Genomic DNA, 21712 nt, shown 5'->3' with positions numbered 1-21712 from the left:
ACGTTTGTGAGAAAACTACAGGTATCTTTAAACAGTTAGCTGTCGCGACCTTTCTGAACAGTGTGTAGCTAGAATATGTCGGGAAAGTAAGCGATGACGAGTATACTCGTCAAACGCGGAATATATGTGGCTGTTATAATATAGAATTAGGTTGTAATGAAATGATCGTTTCATTTTTCTTTTTTTTACATGACGAGTATACTCGTCATAGGACGAAATATTGCAATTTCTTTGTGACGAGTATGTTCGTCATAAGACGAAATATTGCCATTTCTTCGTGACGAGTATACTCGTCTTAACACGAAATATTGCCATTTATTCGTGACGAGTATGTTCGTCATAAGACGAAATATTGCCATTTCTTCGTGACGAGTATACTCGTCTTAACACGAAATATTGCCATTTCTTCGTGACGAGTGTACTCGTCAAAAACGGATAACTGGTTAAAACGTTCATAGAACCCTAACCCGAACCTAACCCGAATGTGTCAAATATGGCTACGTAATAAATACACAAAGATAAAATATAAAGCTACAAAAATACGTAAAAATATAAAGAATAAATAAAAATATTTCGTTCGTATAAAATGCTCAAAGACTGGTATGCACGTACACATGCGGCCGCATGCGTTTCCTCAGTTCATTTGAGGCATCCTTTGGAACGACGAACCCCCAGGAGAAGGGCACGCGCGCGCCACGCGACCGCGTGCGGCCAGTGGCGCATTTAACGCGCGATCGCTCTCGAGTGTCCGCGTGCCGGGGTCGAAGGGTATCCGCGACAACCATCCCCCTTCCACGTTCGCACACGTTGCACAACGCGTTCCTCCGTCTCGGTCCACGGATGTCGGATGTCGACGTGGACCTTCTGCTATGGGAGTCGATTTTAGGCTTCGTAGGGTTCACGATTTATTACCGTACATGTACAGGGAGAGAGCGAAAAGAAATGGATTTTGAATCCATTGGTACCGTTTTGTGCCTTCGATTGAGCCGTTTTCCATCGAGTATGTAGTATTTTTATAAATCGAGATTAGGTGGAGCATCCAACGTTGAAACGAAATTTAAAGCGGACATCTCAATTTCATAATTGCACCGTGGATTATTATGCGGTTTTAATGAATTTGAAAGTGAAGAAATCCACAAATCGCCTAAAATATACAAAGAACTATGAAGAAATATTCGAAGCGGAGTGTTATTTGCGATGTTTTAACTTTATAAAGCAAATTTCTTCTGCGTAGGTTCCGTTCCTTTAGCTGCGTTTGTAAATGTACGACATTACATATAAATCCTCAGTCTATTTTTTAATATTTAATAAAATTGTTTCTTCTGCCTGCGTATCTTTATAAGTAAAATAGAGCTTGGAAATTTGTCCACGGTATCGTATAGTAAAATCGAAATTGAAACTTCTCTTTAAAAAGAAATACGAAGAAAAAAGAAAGATGAAATAATGTATAGTAAAAGGATTATTTTTGCGGATCGATTCTAGGATTTCGTTCTTTGCCTTAACTTTTTCTCCAAATGTCATGCAGTCTGTCTAATTATGTACAAAATACGTGAAGCAGGCATTCCAACACTGACAGACTCCTATACAGATCTCTCCCGTCCTGTTTACAATGAATCACGACTATAAATGGTTAATGGGAGCTGTAACTATAGCGTAGTGGCTACGCTGGCCACTTTTCAGCCTTCGACGGACGTCGAACGGCAGCGCCCTTCCATGGGGTAGTTTGGATGAAGAAAGGGCGGTGGGGTGGAAATGAGTATTCAGTTTTTTGGTTTTTCGGTTAGAACAGGAAACAGCGAACGGCGCTTGTAGCAAGTATGTGAAAATGACTAGATTATTTTGCTTACTGTATTAGGTATATGTATAATTTAATATTTATAATAACATAATCGATAAAAATCGCAAGAATATTAAAATAATTGGTAAATTGTTTTCAGTAATTAAGAAATAATTGAAAATTTATCAGGGACGAAAAGAGGACGACGCAGAAGACTTGATCTTGTGAAAGAAATGGAAAATTTATTAATAACTGGTTAAGTTCGTCAATGATAAGGAGGAAATTATTTGAAAAATTCGAAATTCTTTACGAATTCTCTGTACGAAACTTCTTTACGAAAACGCCTTCACCTAGAAGATATTTCATCGCGATGAAAGGTAGGGTGTCCTGATAGCGTGAACCACGGTTATAAACACTTTAATGGGAGCTGTCGATGCTGCCGCCACAGCCACTTTCAGCCTTCGACGTTCGTCGATCGCATCAGTTTAGGGAGCCCCGCTATACAACCCTTATACAAAATTCTAGAGAAAAAGAAAAGGGTCTGATGAAAGATTAGGAAACTAAAATTACCTGCAAACTCTCTGATTTTCCGTTCCAGATAAATTCCAAGCTTATCTAAAATCTGAACTAGTGACTTAGTATTATCTGACCAGCAAACTTCCACCATTAACTCCACTGAATCGATCATAATTAAATCGTATGTTTAGGTCACCGCTGATAAAAATGGCACACGGAAGAAAAGTTTTTAAGTACTGTCGTATTTGAAAATTTGGCAACTTTTGTAATACCATAGAGTACATTATACTTTTAGAATCAGAGTATTTCAAATATCATATTATATAATGTCGTATAGTAGCGTAGCATAATACAGCGTTTTGTATCTTTGGAACGTAGAGAGAAAGGCGAAGCCGAAAGGAAAAATTTGTAGGAAAAAGGCGAACGAGATGGTCGATAGTTGTTTCGCCTAAGAATTATCGGCCGTTCCATATTTTTTACATTTTACATATGAATATTTTATACTTGATGCTGTATCTACTAGATTGATTTATTACTTTGGTTTACTGCTAGTTGATTAAAATAAAAAATGGGGGAATTGTTAGTTCGTAATAGCAGGCAAAAATATATGAAAAGCAGGTTCGAATAATTTATGAGATTGCAAGGTAGAGAACGATGATTCTGGTATTGAGTCATGAATCGACTGGCCGTGTAACAAGCACGATCAGAACTGATATTCTTCGACTCGACCTCCGGTTGCACGGGATATCCTGCTGGCGTGAATCACGGACATAAGCAGGCAAACGAGAACCATCGATGTGGCCACGCACGCACCCTGACCACTTTCAACTTCATCGTCCTTTCACCCCCTCGTTTCACGATATTCCGCGAAAAGCCCTGCCTCGAAATCGATCGTCTTGATGGCTTTTTAATCGGCCCCCGTTTTACTTTGATAAAGTACTTCTTTAGAGAATAACACAGAACGAGAGAAATAGATGAAAATAAAATAAAAGGAGAACCCGGTTCGAGAATTGGCATGTTACTGAAAATATATGTGTGTACATTGGAAATTATACAATTTGTAAGTACAAAACGGCAGTTTGTAAATTTGCATAACGTTCTCGTTCTTTTGTGTAAAACCTTGATCAGTTCTCAAAATCAAGTTGCTTGGATTTTAAGTTCACGTAACACACATTTTCATCGGATCGCCAAGTAGTTTCACACGAGTCTCACTGTTCGAAGCGTATTTCAAAATTCGACCAATAGCTGAAATACTTTCAAATTCGCTGGATACTTGGAAGGATGCTTCATATCGAAATAACAAGTTTTGCATTCTCCAATTTCAAGCTACCTATTACACAGTTCAAAAGATAATTTTCATGATCTGAAAATAATACTGAAATTCCTACATTTCTTTATCTGAGATTCTTACTTGATTCAAATAACTCTTTTATTCTTATATTAGCAATTATTCTGTGCAAAGATTATGATTGAAACTGAGCTGACTTAAATAATCTTATCCCACATCATTTTTCTCGTTATATACAGGGTGTCCGGCTGCAGATGTCAGGAAATTTAAGGGATGATCTTCGAGGCCGAAATACGTCGAAAATCAAGAATAACAAAATTGTTTTTCAATTACTGATAATTAAAATTTGGCCAAAATATCCCTGCACGCGAGCAAACTTCCTTACACGAACAAAAGGAGGTCAGCCTAAGCAACGGCGCGTACAGTGATGCTCAAACCTCGAACGACACATGAGCCACAGCTTACCTCGTACAAGCTTTTTCTGCAAAAAAAAAAAAAAAAATGGTAGATTGAACATTAAATTTGCTTACTCATGGAAATCCATAAGAACATAGCATATATAACATAAAATATAGAACATAGAGGATTAATATCCCTCTAATCCTTTGCTCTATAATTCACAAATAAAAAAGCGTATTGTCAATGTTCACAAAAGACTTACACACAACAAATTATAATAGATGTTCAATACGTGTTCCGTCTTCTTGTAGACAGAGGCTGACTCTCCTCTTCAAATTTTGCCTTTTTGTGTGAATATTTCCCATTGTGTTCTGTGCCATCGTTGGTTTATTTTGTAAAACATCTTTGCGCTGGGTATAGTCCTATTCGGATGCTTTTCGCCGTATAAATTTTGTAGCCAAAGTGAATATTTACTGAAAAACTTAAAGTTGAGTATTCAACAGTTCCTGCTAAATGTCAAATAAATATAAAGCACAACGAAGATGAAAGCATCGGCAAAAGTATCTTAAATTTTTCTTTCGGTATGAACTCTGCATCGCTACATTGCTTTGTTTTAGCCATTTTAAGGCCAGAGGCTAGAGCAGTTTTGGAAGAGCAGAGCCATTCCGACAGTGGACGAGAAACTTTCAGAGAACTGAAAATATTAAACTAGAGTGTTACTTGCGTGTATCGTGCGTGCAATGCGCGTAGTAAGCGCTGTATATGGTGAAACACTTCTAATGTACAAAAAGCGAAAATTCTCAATATTATTTGAACAGCACTTCGCAAAGATTTGTATAATCAAAACTCGATGGAAGAAATATGGAAACGTTACAGTTGTTTCTCATGTTGTACAATGAACGAACGATATCGAAAGCAGAGATAGAGATCGTAGAAATCAGCTTTTAATTTGCCACATTGGCCGGTCGATCGATGGTCGCCGCAGATTTCCCTTGTCAATGGGTATCGTTTAACGGGCCGATATTTTCACCGGGAAATTATAATAATTATACCGTCGGGTACTGCGGGCAACGATCGCGATGAAAATTACGCGATGACCCCGTTATTAACGCAATTTGCATTCCATTGCAATTACTCCCTTTGCCTCTGGCCACCACCACCCCATAGGGGTGGTTATAACATCCACGGTGATTTCCATAAAATCTGCTTTGCACCGCGAAAACATGAGGCTGTCTTAATTAATTGATTATTTATCCGCAATTATAATGCTGACAAAGAAAGTTTACGATGTAACACGCTCGAAACAGCTTGCATTCGCCCGCGTTCGCTATTGTATATTCACCACGTAATTCGAATGTTTCGCATTTACAACCGTAGAAAATTCGTTGATCAACAGGAATCAGTTTTCCACGTTGTTTTCGGTTTAAAAGGAAGTTTGTTAGAAACTTTTTAGGAGACAAAAGGGGAAGGAAATATCTGCAATCTTTCTTATCAAATTGAACCAAGCAAAAGAAACAAAGTCCTCGACTGCCCCTGCTTTCTCTGTCCAAGAAATTGTACAAGGCACAAAGAAAAACAAAGAATAAAAAAAAAAGTTTTAGAACACGCAAAGATCATAGAAAGACAAAAGCGTAGAAAACACGCAGGTTGAAAAATAATGGAAACGCTTTGTCCCGATCTTGCCAGGCAATTCCTCTAATCCTTCTTGTCGAGAGAAAGAAACGAAAGAAAGGAAAAGAAACCTCAAGCATTCGTTCGCTTGAAAGTTGTCAGATTTCTTCCTCGTCTCCCTCTTGCAAAGAATCAGCCTGTGATGTTCCAAGATACGAAAAAGGAAAAAAGGACAAAATCAAACGAACAACGCTAACCACCTAAGCAAACAAACAAAAATTAAGAAAAACTGCGAGCCGCGTAAAGGTCGTAAAGGTGTAAAGAGACAGAAGCATAGAAAACGTCCGAAGCGAAGAATAATGGAAACACCTTGGCCCATTACTGCCAAAATTCCCTGACCATTCTCTCTCTAAACGGGCACCGTTACCACAGAGGGTTTGTTCCGGAAGGGAACCGGTGGCACGTCGTTACCGGGGCAAACTACGTCGTCGACAACGCCGGTCGGTAAGTGCAGGAGGTCCGGTACGTTCGTGCCCGGCCACCTAGCAACCTGGTACCGTCGCTCTTCCTCTTCATGCACACATTTCCACATCTCCACACACACATAGACACACCCCGCTTCTCTTCTCTTCGTCTCTCTTCGTTCTCAGCCCTCTTTTGCTCTCCTCTCGCTTTCTCATCTTCTTTAACCCCTCACACGCTCTGTATACAGGGTTCTCACCCTATACAGAGCGCAGGCGTTCATCCGCCCCTTGGTTCGAGGGTGTAAGTCCAAGCACAAACCCCGCCTACCTTGCCACATCAACGAGCCAACCCCTGGTGGCCGTTCTCTTGCCTCGATCAACGAAAACCAGACTCATGGGCGGAGACAAGGTTGCACGATTATCGTCACTGCCCCTAGAAACGTTCCTCGACCGCCAGTGTCACTCAGAGCGGGTCGCCAAGATGATCGGCGCCCTTATCGCGCAGACAACCAACTCGTATCGTAGATTCGAACGATCGAATTCGTTCTTCGTGATCCTCCTTTGTGTCGTGATTTTTATTATTAATATCGATATCGAGAAGGTAGACGTCGCCGTGTAAACCTCGTAACATCTAGTCGATAAGTTTACACTCTTCCAGAAGTTCCGTTCGAACAAGTTTGAAATAGGTTTCGGTCATTTGGTTCGGTTGGATTCTCTTGACTTCATCGAGAGGTATATTTGTTTGATTATGAGAAGACGTTTTGATTGGTTGGCGACGGGGTTACCAGCGGTTTGGACGTTCGTAGTGCCGTGATTTCGAGACACTACAGGGGGGTGTAGATATCCCGTGTAGGCCAGCGTATCCAGCGGTTGCTGGTACACGGGCCAACGCCGCGCGATGCTGGACCTTAAGAGCAGCGGGACCACCGCCGCGGAACTCCCACGCACCACGGCGTTCACCAATCTATCCATGCTGTTCGCCGGTACGTTCGTCGATTTGCGTATGTGAAACACGTTGAGCTTTGCGCGGTTCTTTATTTTATGCGACGCTGGCTTTGGTTTGGGCCCCCATGCGCTCCATTAATCTGGTGATGTTGATCCGTTGGCAGCTGATTCTGTAAACAGTGTAGCAACTGTAGTTTACGATCGATCGAAATATTAATCTAGTTTGAAATTAATTGACCTGATACGACCTGGTCGAGAAATCTATTCGATCCTTCTTCTGACATTTTTAGAATATTTTTGTATTTTCAATTCTGAAAGTCATACCTATCACGTTTATTCATCATTTCGATCAAATATTGTTTGTTATAAAATTGTAGCGTTTCTTCCTATCGTGCTCCTTTTTTTTAGTTCAGAGATTCTTTTGTCATAGTCATCGATACTTCGTTATTGCGAGATTGTTTGAGTAACGCTAAAAGAAAGTCTTATAAATATATTTATTAATAGATTTCTTGTTCCAATTTTACGTTAAACACTTTTTTAAAACGTTATAAATTCTTTTCGTTCGCAAAAGTAAGAACAAGATCGAGATATAAAAGGATCGATAACGATGATCTAAATCCAGCGATGATCCATGTGCGACCACGTGACACTATGATCTCGTTTGACGCTGTATGGTGTGCATGGAACCTCACGACAAGTGAATGTATCGAAATAACAAAAGAGAATAAGTTGACTTTTCCAACGGTACTCTCTGTTCTCTCTTTCGTGTTTGATGCTGAAGAGGTTGATTTAGAGACACCTTTCAGTTTCTTAATAAAGAGATTCACAGACTCTGGACGATAAAGTTCTTCGTGGCGAATAAGACAAGCTGATTCTAGTCCTCCCTACAAAAAAATCATCTTTATCAATACTATGTCACAACCTCGTGTAACAAATAGCAAAGGTAACAGTAAATACGAGTATCTTACAATAAGATTATAGTTTCATTATGAAGGACTTATTTCTATATTTATTTATACATATAAGAGTATCTTATCTAAACATATAAGAAAAAAAAAACAGGTCATCTTACTTGAACCGCTCGAGGCTCCTTCTTTTACTCTTCGCTAACTTTATAATGAAATTTGCTAGTATTTTATCTGAATAAAAAATGTATCATAAACGAAGCTTCGTGAATACAACAATCTGCAAATAATTTCACCATTCACTTACCTAAAAAGGTGGCGAGGATCCTTTAAAAAAGAGAAGCTCTCCCCTCTAATGCGAATAGATGTAACTGGAAAAGCCAGAGAAGAGAGCAGGTAATTGGAAGAAAGTAGACGATTCCCAGGCTGGAGCGGTACATTAGCGCATCAATAGTCCCTGACGTTTTCGTGAACGTGAAATCCGAGGCCCTATTAATGGAGCATGGTCTCCAGATCAAATGAAGGGGGCAGTAAAGACGAAAGGTTGACTCGTTTCGTACACCTAGGCCTTCTGTTTGCACAGAAAGACGGACTTTCTGCGAGCATGACGTACCGTACCGCGTGTGTATACACATGGGAGCCACCCTCGTGCCAATAACTGCCAAATGAAAATATATCTGTCTGCAAACAGACCGGCGGCGCTCGAAACACCGCCGGAAGAATCGACCGAAGGTTCCTAAGGGATGATCGCGACGTCCCTGAAACCAATACCGTGCACGCGTTTCGATCACCATCGTGACAGCAGTGTTAACATAAATATCTTAGATAAATATAGGTGTTCGGATAAATATAGCAGATTTTAGATAGGTATACATATATAGAATATAGGTACAGTATTTCAGTATTTGGAAAATATAATAAAAAACGGTACAGTGATTCGCATTAATATTTGGATACCGCCATATGGTATTCTTATAAATTCATTCTTATACAATCAGTACCATTTCTTACCAAAATTCTTCTGCTCATCTTCTTGTATTTATGGTCCAATATCACCCAATATCACATCAGAGTGTGATTGTTCTATTTTATTTGTATTTGTTTAAAATAGTGTTGCATGTTGATAGCAAATATATAAGTATATAAATATATTTTGTTAGCAAAAATATAAATTTCATTTATGTAACGCATATAGGTGTTTGCGTAGTATCGCGATAAACTAAATGTAATGTGGAAATTTGATATCTAAGAATTAGGAAAGGTATTTTAATCTGTTGAAAAATACATAGAGCAGTCAGCCACAGTATGACGCGACGTTGGACCACAAATGTAAGAAGATGGCAATGGACAGAATATTATAACAAATGTCACTCGGTAATTTTGAGCCATTCTAACGATAATCGAAGAAACTGTTCAGCCTCGATCTTTCCGACGATCGGAACGCAAACTTCGGAAGCACCGTCTTCTCGCCACGCGAAAAGTGATTTTAATCGATCGTCGAGGCCGGTGGATCGTATTTTCCAAGGTACACGGACTTGGAAGAAGGCGGTGTATCGTTAAGGGGTCGTAAAGATTTTCTTAAGGAATTGTTTTTCAACGAAACTCGCTGGAAACCTGCGATCAGATATACTTTACGGCCACCAAGCGATTCACAGAACTGATTACCTTGCAATTGCAGACGGTATACGTCTTCTAATAACTTGACCTAAAAAACAGAGAAAAAGAAAATTGTGTAATCTCTCGTGAGGGATCGCGAAGCGAATGTAACACGTGCCTGGGTTGCATTTTATAGCTCGATCGATGTGCTGCTTTTCTTTTAACATTGTGTTGTAAACTGTTATTTTCATTGAAATTATGACGTCTGCGTATTGAAAGATTTATTTTGAAGATTCTGTGATTCGTATTTATGCGAGCTTCTTTTTTCCTTCACGTTACAGATGCCAGCAGTTCGTACAAAGGAGGCTGGAGCCACGCCACGTCGCCAGCTCCTGGACAGGGTAAGTTCCTTTCGTTATTCCTAGTTCATAGTAATTTGACGTTCTATTGTTATGATCGGAGGTTTGTACTTTCGGACGTTTGGAGTGGTTCGTAGTAGGAACAATCGTTTCGACTTGAGGTTCATAGGTCTTAGAACGTTCCTGTTGCTGTGTAAGTTTCTTGAAATTGTAGTTCGTCGATTTGTCGAAATGGCTTCCTCTAGAACACCACATAAAAGACAGAATGTAAATGATCTATCGATTTTTGCTAACAGATCTTAAACAGGCTAAACATTTCTTCGATCGTTTCTAATCTTAATCGATTCGCGACTTTTTGGAGAAAAATTCCCCGTTTTTGTCTTCCCAAAGAAGAAGTAATTTTGAGATAGAAAGGCCAGTGAAGAAGAAAAAGCAGACAGATGTGGGTAACGGTTAGAGTAGAAAATCTATGCACAAATTCCAGGAAGAACCTAACAAACGCCAATAACTCCACCACAAGAAGCTTCGTAACTGAAACCGTCAGAGAGAAGTCGTCTCTACGAATCGATCCTCGTTGCCATCTTATCGGCCACGGGTGCTAGGATTCCAGTTCCTCCTTCTCCCTTCTCCACCTCCAGATTTTCCTTCTCCCCGTTCTCGATTCGCTACATACAGCCCGGCCAAAGGGTGGTCGGAGGCGCCTCTGGGTGCAAGTTCACGCGTCGCGACTCCTGCCTTCTTCCCTCGCCTTTGTATTCGAATCTACGACTCTCTCCCCATACATATACGCAGCTATACACGTATCTGTATAAGAGCGTAATACATGGAACACAGTATATTCGCATATGTACTGTGAATTTTTATGCGCTTATGGAAAATTTAAAGGTGCAAAAGTGCAGAGAACGCGCGTCCTGTAATTGCAAAAATATACAAAATATTCAGAATTCATTATCCGTTCTAACATCTGTTAGATGCAACAAATCTCTGCCCAGATCTCCGCTCTTTTAGTTGTGTTCATAAAAATACCAATTTGCATAAATATCCTCAGTCCAGTAATATACATATATATTTCTCTCTATACACATACGTATGCACACATATACATGTGTGTATATAATATATATGCATATATAGAATACAAGTATTTATACATATATCTGTGTGAGTGTACCTATGCATATGTGGATGCACGCATGTATACCTCTGTGTGTGTACGTGTGCATGCATGCCTATGTGTGTATATCTTTGATATGTCTATGTATGAGACTAGATTGTATGTGCCTTTGTATATGTGAGAATTATGTGTGTGTGAGGATGGGGTGTGAGTGGGCGTCCCGGCGCTTTGTGGCGCGTTGAACCGCGGCCCCTTTGTCGTCGAGAGAGAGAGAGAGAGAGAGAGAACAAGCCCCGGGGGCTGTGTAGAGACGCTTGGCCGCGCGGCAACACCGAACAGCCAGGCCCCACCCTGTGGACTGCGCTGGCACAATCATCTCGCGGAGATCAGAGAGCCCTGCCCGCGGGCAGCTTGTTATAAACGGCTTCTGGACGCCCGGCCAGGTTACAACGCCATGGATCAGCTGGCAAAGAGCGAATTAACGCTTTGACTCTCCGCTATTCAGAGGTTTGGCGAAGAAGAGAGGGAGGAATTGGAGGATGGTATTTTATCTTGAGTTTTCGGAGTGGGAAGTTGGTTTTGGAAGATTTTATGGCTGAAAGAAAAGGATATAGAGTTCTACGTAGATTTGCATATTGGAAAGTATGGAGGAATTGTGATCTGGAAAAGGTAATTTGGTAGGTAAATTGGATTTGATTTAAATGAAACGTGAAGCGGAGTTCAGGAATAGTAGGATGTTCTTTGTTCGACGTTTTTGTCTGGTTTGAGATGGTGAATGTCGGTTTCAGATGACTTTATGGGAAAATAAAGATGCACGGAGGTAGATTTGCTTGATAGGAAATAACACAGCGAAGGACAGTTACCTGTTTCTTTATGGTTTGAAGAAGCGAATGCGAATTCTGAAAGATCTGGTAGGAAAGATTTTAACGTATAAAAGCGGTGTTCGTTAGTAACAAAATTGGGACGTAAATCATTGTAGAGATAATAACTGTAAGAATGGATGTTTGTACGAACCAGAAAGATTGCACGTTAATTTGGTACATTGGCCAGTTCGACGGAATACGTAGTGACACAATCATTTCGTGGAGTTCAGAGGTTTAGCTTGGGGTGGTTTGATGTAAACGGCTTGTGGTTTCGACGCCTCGTTAGATTGCAATCACCATGGATCAGTTGTCAAAGAGGGAATTGATGGTCTCGTTCGCACGTGCGGATCGTACACGCAGCGATAGCATTTTCAAATCAAAACTAAAGAACGAAGAACACGATACTATAGATAATCTTTCGGAAACTTTGCTCACTTTTAATTTAAATTACCTTCTCAATTCTTTAAGCACACGACTCTGTGATCACAAATTAATACTTTTCTCTTATTATGGTTGTTTTCAGTTTGATTGATATCTTACAGATTTGAATAGAAAAAGTATAGATAGAAACTTCCACCAAATAAACTTCAAATGTATCTTGATACCTGAAAATGGAACGAGTGATATTATCATTAAAAAATAAAGTAAAGTAGAAAAATGTATGACAAATTGATACAAAAATCAATTACAACTACTTATCACTAATTTTATCAAACACGTTAGTAATAAATCAACGCATTCCTCAGCTTTCAACTGGAAACACAAGAGAAATTAAAATTCCAGAAGTCTTATAACATTCATTGTTTATTGTAAAAGCTAGCAAACTCTGAGTTAGCCAAAATTTCTCTCAAACCGGTGACCGAGCACCTCCTGTTATTACACTACAAAATCCTAGCTTACTCAATCTCTACACCTCGCCTTTTATCATTTCACGCATCAACGTCTCCAGCAAGCTCGCAAATCGTCAACATCGTTCTGATCGTAGCCAACTTCCTTTGACTCGGTTTACACATCACGGGGCAACGCGAAAGGGAACGAAACCATCGTCAGCAGGAACCTCATGAAATTACGCGACGACGCGTGTTGGCCCCGGGCCACTTTGTGGCTCTCGCGTCAAATTGAAATTACAAGCTACCCTTTCGTCCGCACACCTCTCACAGGCCAAATTAATTTGCTCTTCTTCTAATAATATTCCTTTCTCTCGAAAATAATTTAGAATGCGTTTCCAACGATATGACGATATCTTCTTCGATACTCTCTCCATTTCTTCGAGGTCGTGGATGGTGATGAATAGACTGCAGATTTTTATACAAATTTATATCTTTGTAGATTTTTAGAGAAATTAAAAAATTAGAGAAATAGAATTTAAATAGAGGTTCGTCATACCTTTTGAACATTAAAACAAATGCTCTACTTTAAATATTTTACATATGTATCTCTATATATTATATGCGTTCTGTGCATTTTTGCATATTTAAATTTCGTACAAATGCGTCAGAAATCCGCTGTCTAGTGATAAATTATCCAACGATAGGTTCACTAGGCCATAAACGAATATTCCAGATACTTATATATGTTCCCCGTGGTAATTCGAGCAGAGTCATTAACGTTGATCGCGTGTTCGCCGAAACTTATGGTGGATTACGCTTGTATACTTCTTATCGATGGAAGGAAGCTCCACGGCGCATTTTGTTCACGCGATTTCTTCAGAAGAAACTGGCGACTCTGTTGCGTAACCATAGGCGAATATTCGTGTTGCTCTGCAATATTATCAGCTCCAACATTTACCTTTTACGCTTATTCTTCGACACCGCACAAAAATTCCCTACAAAAGGAAATCCACTTTAGATTTAGAATCTTATTATTATCGATCATTATCGTCTTACTAATTTCTACTACGATTCAACGACAAGAATAATTGACTTTTAAATCATATCTATAGCACATGACAAATTTTCCAGAAAGAAATTCTCCGCGTTATCTTCAAAATCAAAAATCTTCCGCTTCGATCTTCGATCCGAAACGTTCATGCAGTTCTCCACATCTGTACGGCAGTTTGAAAGTACTCAAAAAATTGGCGATCGAGAAGTCACACGAAAGGTCAGACATGTTCCACGAAAGGAACAGGCATGCACGAGGGTAAAAGGTTCGTCCAGGCATAGATATCGACCTCCGTTCTCAACCAGTCTGCCCAGTGGCCAGGAAAAGCGACTCTAAGACAACTGGTAGAACAATAAAAGTACTCCTCCCTGTTTCCACGTCCGCCACGAGCGTGCCTCGCGTGACTTGCTGACCCAAGTCGACCAACCCTCGACCTCTCTCCCACGTGTACATATATTCCTACATCTGTGCACACATACGTATACATATGTATTTACACATGTGTATACGTGTATGTGTATCCGAAGGCAACCCTAACTTCCCTATGATAATTACGTACTCCGGCACGGCGACGCGTGCCTTGGCAGTTCGCTCACGCGCCTGATCACGTATGCCGTGACTATCATACCACCTCGACACCCATAGGTAACGACCTGGCCACCCTCCACGCCGGATCTCCGGGGTAATGGGCGTTTGAAAAAGTGCAATCGAACGTCAGGTTACCGTGATTCAACGGTGAATTGAAATCAGGCCTCTGGTTGAAAGAGTAGAGGGAGGTGAAAGGTAAGCAAACAACGGTGAGACTTCGTTTGGATGTTTATGGTTGTAACGTTTGTCCATGCGTTGATTCGCCTGGAAGAGTTAGTCCTTTGTGGAAGGTAGTTGGGTGGGAGGGTTGGTAGATTGGTTTGTTGCGTAGAACGTTTCGATACTAGAACTACCAGTTTGTAATTTTTCATTGAAATTTCATAGATTTGCGTGTTTCATGGTTTTTTCATTGGTAGTTGTAGCATTATCATGGAAGACGAACATGGTGAAACTTGGGAAACCAGATATGAGAAGGTGCTTGAAGAATGATGATCGCCTGCTTTTTGCGGATGTAGACTCCTCTTGGATGGATGAAAGGTCACAGAATGTTGCAGGGTAGACTCTGGGAATCCAAAGTACCTGCAATGATAATAAACATGTGTAATCTGAGAAAGTAAACTTGGAGGATCGTAGAGGATAGAAGATGTTGAAACTTTAGGATCAAGTATTGAGAGACACGTTTGAGGAATAATTACTTTTGTGAATATAAGCTGTTCCTGGGCGGATAAAAGCTTCTAAAACATCGCAGTTCAAGCCTTGAGATAACGAGGTATATGGAAGGATAGTCATGAATTAATATTGCAAGGAGTATGCACGTTAATAGTAAATTGGAAAAATCACGGAAGATGTAATAGAATCATCAAGACAAGAAGATTCTTCTATACCTAATGACAGATGTATCTTCTGCAAAGAAATAATCCAACGTCTCGCAAGTATTTTAGCCGGCATCCTCAAGAATCCACTGATACATAGATACTGATGTAAAGTACTTCGTTAAAATTGTCCAATTTGCAAAATCTGAAATTTGAAACAAACAAATTTCAGTCTCAATTCGAAGGCCCTAAACAAATTACGCAATATGATGATGCGTTTGGAGACATAAACGAGACTCGATCGCAGCCGAATTTTTATACCTTGAAGAACAATAGCTTTTATCGTTTCACTGGCGCTGTTAACTACGTATTTTCTTTACCGCATTACATCGTTCGTGCTCAGGGTAATATGTTTTTGTTCATCAGATAAACTGTTGGTTGTATCAAATCCCATTTGTAACGACGTGTTACGCGGAGCGAAATTAATCGTTTCCTAATTATCGCATAGCGTGAACGCGACAACCGACCGAATGAACACACTCGAAGAAAAAGGATTCTTGTCTCACCGGATGATCTTAACGCGCCGAAAGATTTTCTTTTGCATGAAATCCCGTCTCCGATAGCAGCTCGTAATGCTTATCGAGCAAAGTTCAATTAATGCCAACACGAACGCGTTTACACGGCCTCAACCGTACCGATCCCTAGGTTCAAACGTCTCTCTTTGCGCGAACCCAATCCCGGACATCGCTTAATAATCATTCTCCCTGTTAAACGTATACACTTATTATCGTTAAAACATATTTGATAACGGTTACTTTAAAAGGATTTACCTATTGCTATAAAAAAGTTAAATAGGTTTACGATTTATAAACTGTTATATTACAAACGAGATTTATAGATTTGTATGCTACGTGTCTTGAATAGCGTTAATAAATTTTACAACTGATAATACTTCGTCGACGAAAGTTATACAAAATGACGCGATAAGTTACACAAAAGTGAGATAATAAAAAGCCGGAATCAAAAGTCTATTAAAGTAGCTTCTAAGGATTTTGTTCAATCGCAATCGCGTACAATGTCATTGTATGAATGCCTTGAATAACCAACCTTGAATAAATTAAGAATCTCTTAATCTCCTCATCGTTTACTAAAACAATAGAACTCTAAACTTTACATAAACTGTTGTCTAATACCAAACAAACATTTCCCTTCTTAAATACTCTTTAGATCAAAGAAACACGATACAACATATTCTCTTCTTAAATACCCTACTCAACGCCATACAAAATATCGATGTTCGCAAATAAAAAAGCTATCATATTGAACATGTTCATCAGACGGCTGGATTCGTGCGGATTTAAGTAGCATGCAGCTCGTGTACCCGTTGATAGACGTTGAACGACGCACGGTTAAAGTGGAAACGCAATCGGCGCGCACCCCAACAAGAAATCGGAGATGAATACGGGCCGATACGGAGGGAGAGAGTGGAAATGCGGCCAGCCAAGCGTAAACGTGTCACGCATAGGCACGTGGCCGTGTATGTACTGGCGAGAAGGCATAATACGAACGACTTGGACGTATCCCGCGACCCCTCCAATATGTTACCAACGTTTCTTTCGTCATTCCCATTCCATCCAAACGTTGTATCGGCTGGAAGAATAATATTGTGGCTGAGACACGACCGATGCCGATCCAGCCATTCTTATATCCTTGTATCCTTGCAGCAACCCTTCTTCAAGCACATTGGCCATCAATGTATCGAATCCAAATGTGACACGAGGTTTCTGAAACGACATTAGGTATATATGTAGTGATTGGTATATTTGAAGTTTCCCAAGTTCATGTTTGAAATGATAAAACGACAAGAGAATTATTGAGCAGAGAAGTGAGAATCGTTAGTGAATGATGGATTGCCAGCGTATTTGGTGAGATAACAAAAGAGAGTTTTAAGAAATCTTCAGAGTCTTGTTTGGCTGTATAGGAAATCTCACGATTGCAAAATTAGTAGTCTATAAATCTTGGAATATTTAGTACGTAGTATACTGCGTACTCTAATTATCGTTGAAAAATGGTAAGTCTTTGTTACTTATATGTTCTAAGAATTTTCTCACACGGGAAGCTCCCATAACTATTCAAGAATAAATTCGAATCTATTCAAAGTGGATATTTAAACTTTTGTTCTCATGTTTATGGTATAGAACTTCCCAGTACAGTACTAAGAGGATTGTGTATACACAGATGTAGTATTGCATTGAACAGTTCCAAATATCCTTTCATTATCTGCTTCCCCTTTTCCATACTCCCACAACAACTGTATTTAATATCAAACATTTAATACCATCGAATTTTTCCCAAACAATAAATTTAATATTGGGAAGTCTACCTGAGCCCAAGCAATCTGCTAATTACTCTGATCAAGATAATCGTTTCTACATCGAAGTCATCCTTTGAAACATGGTGATTGCCGTTGCGGTGTCGTAATTGTTGCCCGATAAAGCGAATCGATTCCTCGATACAGGCTAGAAAAAGGACACAATGCTACAGGGAGTCGCTCGAGGAGATCGTCGCATCGAAAATCGAACGACAAGGCCATAATTCTATCAACGGTATTGTTTACCCGGCGAAAGGACGATCCTCCATTCGGCGGCGCCCATTTTTATTGTCGTAAATCTGGCAGCGTGAATGTGGCGGTCACGCGCCGTTTCCCGGTGACTTGTTGCCCACGATCCATGTCTCCCGGGTTTTCGTGGCCGTGGGCCACGAGCCTGTGAACGAAATCCGTGCCAGAACTTCGCCGGATCCGGTCGGTTCCCCGTACTTCCTGGTTTATCCGCGTCTCCCGCTGCCATTCGGCTAAAATGTCGCGACTCCTGACATTGCCACTGCAATATAGTTTTTATACTTCGTACCTTCGGTAAAGGACTTTGGGTCTTACGTGGACCTGCAACGTTTCAGTTTCATCATAACAGTAACAAGTTTGTTAATAAAATAAGTAAAGTAAAGTCTGTCTAATTGTCCTATTTAATGCAAGGTAGCAATAGAAACGAGCAATAGAAATTTATAACGTACAATCTGTTATTTGTTAATCAACTAATATTATTATCTGGTAATATATTGTCGTACAAGATACCCCAGGTGTCGATAAGTCGGAATAGTAGTAATGGTGAATTAGTATAATTAGATACTTACGACGACTAGATAGAAAAGTCATAGACATTCTATGTTAATCATCAGCTGGTGTAACAGACGTAATAGACGTTTCTTCGGTGTATTTTTATATTGCCAGAGTATTCTACCCTTCATTAACTGCCTATGGTGCCTCTTAACATACAGAACTAATTATTAATCAAGTTCTTCGCTGATTAATTATTTATTTGTTACTTGCTTACCAACAACTTAACACGAATTAAAGCTTAAACGTAAATAATTGCACGGTACTACGATAAAAGTGGTATCTTCCCTGGTATCTTCTATTTGTCTGAGCAAACGCGCTTCGCATGAGCGCAATTGCATCACCGACTGCATGCGTTTACTAGAAACAATTTTGCCCTGGCAATTCAAATTCTACAGTTACCGTTATAAAAATATTCCTTCGATCGCGATACTTCTAAAATATCTAAACTGATTGTACGTTAGCTTTACCAATTTATCAAGCAATAAAAATCCATTTCTTTATCTTCATTGTTATCTGCATAGTCTGGCCCCTAGTTTGTAAACCTACGTACTCGTAAAATTGCATTTTTACGTGACCTGATACGGGCGAAGAATTTCGCGGCCCGTAACATTTTCAGGATTAAGCAGGGACACATAGGGACCAAAGCTAATCCCTGCTACCTTACGAGCCACTCGTTTTCCAGCCAGCACGTTTAAAGGGTCGCGTGCTACGCTCGCTTGTTCATTATTACGCACCGCACGGGCAACAGTGATTTATGCCCGAAATAGGCACACCGCTCCAGACGGCTGTGTGTATGAGTCAGTGATACCACTTAAGGCCAAATCGCAGAGTGATGAATTGACTTATTGTCGGACGTAAATAAGAGCGGCGGGTGCCGGTGTTTTAACCTCGTTCAGACACGATTAGACCGATCGCTTTGGCCCTTGTATCGCCCCTATATTAAATTATTCCATTCGCCATTTCACTTGCCCGGAAACCGGATGTCGCAGCAATAGGCATCGAAACTTTCCTCCTTCCATCGTACCTTATAAAAGCATATTGGACTTTTAATTCATATGAATTTTAATACAAGGTCTTCTTAAGTATAGTTCGGTGATTAATGGGATTTTAGAGACTAATAAATGAAATAAATCTACCGTAAGCTTATATATAGTATTCATCTTGAACGTGATGCAGGCAAATTATATTGCGGTTCATGGGACATTTTCCTTTGACATTAACATTAAGAATGATATAATTACAGAGCCTTCTGGAAAATAATTTAAAAGCCAATCATTCATGTATGCAAAATTTTGTTATACTTTAGCAGTTAGAGGAATTATAAGTTGGATATAATTATTATACGCAGAGATTTCAATATTCTTCTACATTTAAATCAATTTTACATTTAAATTAATTAACGCTAGAGCTACCAAGCTACAATTTATACATACCTAAAGAACTAATCTGGTTCCTAGCAAAAACTTGTAAGGTAAATAGTATTAGGAAGCATCAAAAACCTAAAGAAAATATTTGTACAGAATATTGGATCTTCTCCAAAAGAGTAAACTCCAAAAGAGACAGCACATTTGTGCGTGTGTTAATCTGGAAAACTAATGAAAATACATTTCCATAAACGTATATACTAAGAATTTAAGAGAAGGAAGCTTATCGTGAAAAAAATGTTATAATACCAGATGATTTAATCGGGACAGCGATAATTTTAATTGCCGCAATAAAGTTATTTGCGGCGGCCAGCCAGAGGTAGAAAGAGGATGGTCTTAACCGTTATCGTGAAAAAGGATCAGCATGCACGATCGAGTAGAATGGCTGAGAAATCAAGAGGGCTATAGTTTCGATACGATGCGTGAAAGTAAGGAAACAACCATCGCACGCAACTGGCTCTTTAATGTTGCGCGAGCAAGCGAATCGCTTGAGCGACTCGCGCCGGCTAATCGGGCCGCGCGTTACAACGCGATCTTTTCCTGGTAAAACCGCAATTAATCACAATTAAGCGATTGCCGTCTCGTGTCGCTTTGCAGAATTTTTCTACCGCGCTGCCACGTTCTCTGCTAACCGTATAAGTACAGAAGATTTAGCGTGTGCCGCGTCAGTTTCTCTGAAAATAATTAAAAATCACGTATACAGGAAGTACTTATGAAATGTCTAAGAAAATTATGTAGCCCCTAAAGGTAGGTTCAATTACAGCAAGAATGTACTCACGAATCCAAGTTAATTTCCGATATAAATGTTTCCTTTCAAGTTTCAGCACTTATTAAAATATTAGCGTTGGTCTTGATAATGGTAGATACCTAAGTACGTTAATATACAGATGTTGTAATAAAAGTAGACAGGCATATATAATAATAATAATATCTCTGTCTCGATAAACGACATTAATTAATTTAAGAAATAAAAGTACCTGAATATTTTTACTAATCGTGAGAACAAAATATCCAAAATATCTCTGATAGGTCCAGTTCCAGTAAGAATTCTTTACCATTTTAATCTTCGCCACATCATAAAGATCTAAAAGCCCACCCATTTTCTAATTCCATAGAAATTCAAAATGTATTATGCAAATCTACCTCGATTCAAAACATTCCAACAACGATGCAAAAACAATATCAAGAGGATTTGGTAACCCTTGTGGCAGAAAAACGAATCCGGAAATTCAGATATAAAGGGCTAAAAATATGGGAAAGGTACGGAAACGGAATAGTAACGATAATTGTACGAAGCTGCGTAGCGACGCTGGTTGAACAGAAGTGTGCATTAGGAAGTTGCCCAAAGTTCCAACAAAGTCGAAGAACGACGTAGACGTGGATGATTCCCCTTCTTGCAAGCCCCAGTAGCATTGTAGCGACGACTGGAACAACCAAAGAGTGCAGCAGCTTGGAATAGCGAGTCCTTTGATCCTCCCCCGTAGAAGCTGTACGTCGCCTAACGGGATTACCCCACCCCGGGTAATTGCTCGTGAATGCGCAGATATACGCGTGACAATAGCAGAACGTCGATTCGAAGTGACGTAACGTGTCTGACGTACACGACTGTCGATGACTTCTGTGCTACTGACCTTTGAACTTTATAGTTAGAACATACACTGTACCACACAATCTTTAGCAACATGATTCTTAACTCTTAACTGCCATTGTAAAGTCCTGGAAAATATCAGGTATTATAAATATTGCCATAATTTCACTGTTAAATAATAGATGGAATCAAGTGTCTTACCATTAGTAAACTTGAATTAGATTGAGTGACATGATTACCAAATTAATTTATAAATTCAGATTTTAACTTTTATTTGGAGGATCTTGTAAGCCTATAAGAAACAGATAACGAATTTACTCGACGTGGTAAAGGTACTGCGTACACCCGATATATAGAGTTCTAGTATCTTAATTAAAGTGACTATAATTAAACAATGTACTCATAAA

At 39.6% G+C, this 21712-nt stretch overlaps 1 protein-coding gene and 1 long non-coding RNA gene across 9 annotated transcripts in view; one reads left to right on the top strand and one right to left on the bottom strand.

The window, feature by feature from the left end:
- The window catches only part of LOC122569505 (transcriptional regulator ERG homolog), a 70680-nt gene that overhangs the window by 33895 nt on the left and 15073 nt on the right, over positions 1 to 21712 (top strand). For 4 of the 5 annotated variants that reach the window (XM_043730655.1, XM_043730654.1, XM_043730657.1 and 1 more), the window contains exon 3: positions 9843 to 9902. In XM_043730655.1, the coding sequence (XP_043586590.1) occupies positions 9843 to 9902 (60 nt within the window). Of the gene's footprint in view, positions 1 to 6526; positions 6788 to 6861; positions 7039 to 9842; positions 9903 to 21712 lie in introns of those variants that run through there. The other variant, XM_043730658.1, reaches the window with a different exon arrangement.
- On the bottom strand, positions 7052 to 21522 carry LOC122569511. 4 transcript variants are annotated; one of them, XR_006317486.1, is made up of 18 exons: positions 20695 to 21522; positions 20496 to 20584; positions 19967 to 20391; positions 19727 to 19885; positions 19430 to 19542; positions 18308 to 19317; positions 17736 to 18059; positions 17502 to 17637; positions 16728 to 16902; positions 15191 to 15323; positions 15002 to 15061; positions 13224 to 14885; positions 12289 to 13132; positions 11989 to 12219; positions 9972 to 10101; positions 8213 to 9893; positions 8073 to 8139; positions 7052 to 7884 (listed from the first exon to the last, which is right to left on the bottom strand). It is a non-coding gene; the product is annotated as an uncharacterized LOC122569511 (long non-coding RNA). The 4 variants fall into 4 exon arrangements; XR_006317488.1 differs by lacking the exon at positions 15002 to 15061 and having other exon boundaries at positions 13224 to 13662; positions 14749 to 14885; XR_006317485.1 differs by lacking the exon at positions 15002 to 15061.

Source organism: Bombus pyrosoma, linkage group LG7 (genome assembly GCF_014825855.1).
Source record: "Bombus pyrosoma isolate SC7728 linkage group LG7, ASM1482585v1, whole genome shotgun sequence".
Lineage (NCBI taxonomy): Eukaryota > Metazoa > Arthropoda > Insecta > Hymenoptera > Apidae > Bombus > Bombus pyrosoma.
The sequence above is the reverse complement of the archived record's forward strand: the minus strand, read 5'-3'. Positions and strand labels throughout refer to the sequence as shown.